Source organism: Populus alba, chromosome 2, assembly GCF_005239225.2.
Source record: "Populus alba chromosome 2, ASM523922v2, whole genome shotgun sequence".
In the NCBI taxonomy this organism is placed as follows: Eukaryota; Viridiplantae; Streptophyta; class Magnoliopsida; order Malpighiales; family Salicaceae; genus Populus; species Populus alba.
Window position 1 is genome coordinate 14,048,929 of NC_133285.1, and position 5,522 is coordinate 14,054,450.

Below are 5,522 nucleotides of genomic sequence, written 5' to 3' on the forward strand. Positions count from 1 at the left end.
AGTTTATGTGTCAATCAAAACTAAATTATTTTTTCTTTAAATATTTTAATACACAATCTTCATATTATTCTAATAAATTTAGAGGAGTAGATTCTTAAAAGTGTTGATATTAAAGTTTAAATTCAAAAAAACAATTAATTAGGAGTTGAAACTTCAAATCCTAGGTTACTATATAGATGAAGTATCGTGATTGTTTTTATATTTAAAAATTAATTTTTTATAATTTTAAATTATTTTGATATATTAATATAAAAACATATTATTTTAATAAATTTTTAAATAAAAAATACTTAAAAAACAACTATTATTACAATTCTGGACAATATCACAAACAAAAAATCCATTATAATTGTTTAATAATACATCATCACAGCAGATAGATTGATGATCGATGGAATTATTAATTAAGATCATAATTACTTTAGTTTAAGACAAAGATATAGACTTACTAATTAAGATGTTCACACGTGACTTTAGTCAATCCATCCATCCATGCATCCGTAGTGAAGGTCGGTCTCGGTTAATGGGATTGCCACAAACCCTATTTTTTTTTTCTTTTTTTTTTTCCCTACCACCAAGAAGGGTTCTCCTTGCTTCACAATCTCTCTCTCTCTCTCTCTCTCTCTCTCTCTCTCTATATATATATATATATATATATATATATATATATATATATATATATATATGAAAGGGTGCACGTTTAATTTACATATAATTTTCCACTAGAGGTATGAGACCACTTCCTTCTGGAGATTTTTTAAAAATTCTATGTGCGTGATTTGACACCATCCATATCTTCGAACATCACTAGAGCCGAGTAATTAGTGAATTGTGTTTATTACTGTTTTAAAATATAAATGATAAATATATAAAAAATAAAAATATATTTGATTTGAAGAGATATATTAAGATAGATATATAAAATAAATTTATTTTGAATAATTTTAAAGTAAATTTTATATTTTCAAAACATAAAGTATAAGAAAATATATTGGCCACAAAATCAAAGAAAATATTTCTTTGGATATTCAATTTTTAGAAATCATAAATGAGTGTCAATATCTTGAAATGTTCGAAAAAAAAAAAAATTTCATTGCTATTGAAGCATTTAGTCTTTGTGCTCTTGCTAATCTCCTCACCTTTTTCCGTTCTGATGACTTGGAATGCCATAGCCAACGTATCCAAGGAATAGTTGCAGCTTGAGAGCAATTCCTCACTCTAAATGCTATAAGATCACTGCCCAGATCATGTCCAGCTTGCATAACCCAAGCATGGCAGCTTCTCAAAAGCTTTATCTTGCTCTCTTCCATGTTCTCCTTCTTTCCTTGTTTCCTTTGAAGGCCAAATCATCTGCAAGAACACAAGCTGAAGCTCTCCTCCAATGGAAAAGTACCTTGTCTTTCTCACCTCCTCCTCTTAGTTCATGGTCTCGTTCCAACCTCAACAACCTCTGCAAGTGGACTGCTGTTTCCTGCAGCTCCACCTCTCGAACAGTCTCTCAAATAAACCTCCGCAGCCTAAACATAACTGGAACACTCGCCCATTTCAACTTCACCCCTTTTACTGATCTCATCAGGTTTGACATCCAGAGTAACAATGTCAATGGAGCGATACCATCAGCCATTGGCAGCCTCTCCAAGCTCACTCACTTGGACCTCAGTGTCAACCTCTTCGAGGGCAGCATACCTGTGGAGATATCTCAGCTGACAGAGCTTCAGTATCTTAGTCTTTACAGCAACAATCTCAACGGTATCATCCCCTTTCAACTTGCTAATCTTCCCAAGGTAAGACACTTGGACCTTGGAGCAAACTACCTGGAAAACCCTGACTGGTCCAAATTTTCCATGCCTTCTTTGGAATATCTTAGTTTTTTTCTCAATGAACTTACTGCAGAATTCCCCCATTTTATAACCAATTGCCGGAACTTGACGTTTCTGGATTTGTCACTCAATAAATTCACAGGCCAAATACCAGAATTGGTCTATACCAATCTGGGAAAGCTTGAGGCCTTGAATCTCTATAACAATTTATTCCAAGGACCATTGTCATCCAACATCTCGAAGCTTTCCAATCTCAAAAACATCAGTCTACAAAATAACCTGTTGAGTGGTCAAATTCCCGAAAGTATTGGTTCGATATCTGGTCTTCAAATTGTTGAGCTGTTCAGCAATTCTTTCCAAGGAAATATTCCATCTTCTATAGGCCAACTTAAGCATCTTGAAAAGCTTGATCTCCGGATGAATGCATTGAACTCAACGATCCCTCCTGAGCTTGGTCTTTGCACTAACCTCACCTACTTGGCCTTGGCTGATAATCAGCTAAGTGGGGAATTGCCTTTGTCTTTGTCCAATCTATCTAAAATAGCAGATATGGGTTTATCTGAAAACTCTCTCTCGGGTGAGATCTCACCTACCCTTATATCCAACTGGACTGAATTGATCGCGCTTCAGGTTCAAAACAATTTGTTTTCTGGAAACATTCCTCCAGAAATTGGGAAATTGACAATGCTTCAATACCTTTTTCTGTATAATAACTCATTCTCTGGTTCCATTCCCCCGGAGATAGGAAACTTGAAGGAGTTATTAAGTCTAGACCTTTCAGGAAACCAGCTTTCAGGCCCCCTTCCTCCAACATTATGGAATCTCACAAATGTTCAAACCCTGAATCTTTTCTCAAATAACATCAACGGTAAAATTCCACCAGAAGTTGGAAATTTGACGATGCTGCAAATTCTTGATTTCAACACCAACCAGCTCCATGGGGAGTTGCCACAGACCATTTCAAATATTACTTCTTTAACTTCCATCAATCTGTTTGGCAATAACCTCTCTGGTAGCATTCCAAGTGATTTTGGGAAGTACATGCCTTCTCTGGCGTATGCTAGCTTTTCAAACAATAGTTTCTCTGGAGAATTGCCGCCTGAATTGTGTAGAGGTCTGAGTCTTCAACAATTTACTGTCAACAGCAACAGTTTTACAGGGTCACTGCCAACCTGCTTGAGGAATTGTTCGGAGCTAACAAGAGTTCGGCTTGAAGAGAACCGATTCACTGGAAACATCACTGATGCATTTGGTGTCCTTCCAAATCTTGTTTTTGTTGCCCTCAGTGACAATCAATTTATTGGTGAAATCTCATCAGATTGGGGAGAATGTAAAAACCTCACCAATTTACAGATGGACGGAAACAGAATTTCTGGTGAAATCCCCGCTGAGCTTGGGAAGTTGCCCCGGCTGCGAGTTCTAAGTCTGGGCTCCAATGACCTGACTGGAAGGATTCCTGCTGAACTGGGAAATCTGAGCATGTTATTCATGCTCAATTTGAGCAACAATCACTTGACAGGGGAGGTACCTCAGAGTCTAACCAGCTTGAAAGGCCTTGAATCTCTCGACTTTTCTGATAACAAGCTGACTGGAAACATATCAAAAGAGCTTGGGAGTTATGAGAAGCTATCAAGCTTGGACTTGAGCCGCAACAACCTTGCTGGTGAAATACCTTTTGAACTGGGCAACTTAAACTCGTTGCGGTACTTGTTGGATCTTAGCAGCAACTCACTCTCAGGAGCCATACCTCAAAATTTTGGAAAGCTATCGCGGTTGGAGACTCTGAATGTCTCACATAACCATCTCTCAGGAAGAATCCCAGATTCGCTGTCTTCCATGGTTAGCCTGTCTTCTTTTGATTTCTCATACAATGAGTTGACAGGTCCTTTACCATCTGGAAGAGTTTTCAAAAATGCATCCGCAAGATCTTTTGCTGGAAATTCAGGATTGTGCGGTGAAGGAGGAGGACTATCACAATGCCCAACAACAGACAGTAGCAAGTCGAAGGATAACAAAAAGTTTCTTATTGGTGTTATCGTTCCAGTTTGTGGCTTATTAGTAATAGCAACTATCTTTGCTGTTCTGCTATGTTTCCGAAAAACCAAACTGCTTGATGAAGAGGCCAAAATTGCCAACAATGGTGAGAGTTCCAAGTCAGTGATATGGGAAAGAGAAAGCAAATTCACATTTGGGGATATTGTCCAGGCCACTGATGACTTCAACGAGATTTACTGCATTGGAAGAGGAGGATTCGGTAGTGTTTACAAAGCAGTATTGTCTACAGGTCAAGTAGTTGCAGTCAAGAAACTCAACATGTCAGACTCCAGGGACATCCCAGCAACCAATCGCCAGAGTTTCGAGAATGAGATTAAAATGCTGACAGAAGTTAGGCACCGGAACATCATAAAGCTTTATGGGTTTTGCTCCAGGAGGGGCTGCTTGTACCTGGTTTACGAGCATGTTGAAAGAGGAAGTCTGGGAAAAGTGTTGTATGGGATAGAAGGGGAAGCGGAGCTTGGTTGGGGCAGGAGAGTGAATACAGTCCGAGGAGTAGCTCATGCAATTGCCTACTTGCACCGTGACTGTTCTCCGCCCATTGTGCACCGTGACATATCATTGAACAACATTTTGCTAGAGACAGATTTTGAGCCTCGTCTTGCGGATTTTGGCACAGCAAGACTCTTGAGCACAGATTCCTCCAACTGGACTGCAGTTGCTGGGTCTTATGGCTACATGGCTCCAGGTAAGACAACAATCCTATGTTCTTGATTTTTGTTCTTGTCATTTGAGTATCTGCTCTAAGATTATAAAAGCTATAACATGTGTAGAACAAGGAAATGGGAAACATGGCATGATGTTAAAATCTTTCATAGTGGATGTTTCAAATGTTCATTTTGATTGCCTGGTGATTTCAGAACTGGCACAAACAATGCGGGTCACAGACAAATGCGACGTGTATAGCTTTGGGGTGGTGGCTTTGGAAGTCATGATGGGAAGGCACCCGGGAGACCTCTTATCTTCATTGTCATCAACAAAACCACCATTGTCGAGCGACCCAGAGTTGTTTCTAAAGGATGTGCTAGACCCGCGACTCGAAGCTCCCACGGGCCAAGCAGCAGAGGAAGTTGTTTTCGTAGTTACAGTGGCCTTAGCATGCACACAAACCAAGCCAGAGGCACGACCCACCATGCATTTTGTGGCACAAGAATTATCAGCAAGGACTCAAGCTTACCTGGCTGAGCCACTGAACTCGATAACTATCAGCAAGTTGAGAAGTTTTCAAAAATAGAACAAGATGGACCTGTCAACTTTTGACAGATGGCTTTCACGAGGCATCTGTGATACCAGAGACATGCAAATGTTGTAAGGATTTTATCTTGCCCAGAAAATGTTAGCCGTTTCTTTTGCCCAACACTGGATCTAGACCATTTATTAGATTTAAGGAAAATAAAGTGGCCAGAAAAATAGAAATTATCCACTTTAATTATTTGTTTAGAAATTATCCATTTTCAAGAAAATAGGCTACAATTCTGCAAGATATTTTTGTTTTGTTCTTATTTCATGCCTCTCCATGTAAACTTATTTTTCAATGCTGTATTTTACAAGTTTTAATCCTGCGCATTCCTGCACTTTTCCTTATAAACTCTTAACATGCGAGCTCTGTTGTTTATATTTGATTTCTCTTTTTTTTTTTCTTTTCCT

General features: G+C 38.6%; 1 protein-coding gene across 1 annotated transcript; it reads left to right on the forward strand.

The window, feature by feature from the left end:
• The first annotated feature begins 1,161 nt into the window (after nt 1-1,161).
• On the forward strand, nt 1,162-5,129 carry LOC118050070 (uncharacterized). Its single transcript, XM_035060297.1, has 2 exons — nt 1,162-4,563; nt 4,736-5,129. Exons 1-2 carry the CDS (start codon nt 1,248-1,250, stop codon nt 5,107-5,109), a joined length of 3,690 nt encoding a protein of 1,229 aa, XP_034916188.1. The 5' UTR covers nt 1,162-1,247; the 3' UTR covers nt 5,110-5,129.
• The last annotated feature ends 393 nt before the right edge of the window (nt 5,130-5,522 follow it).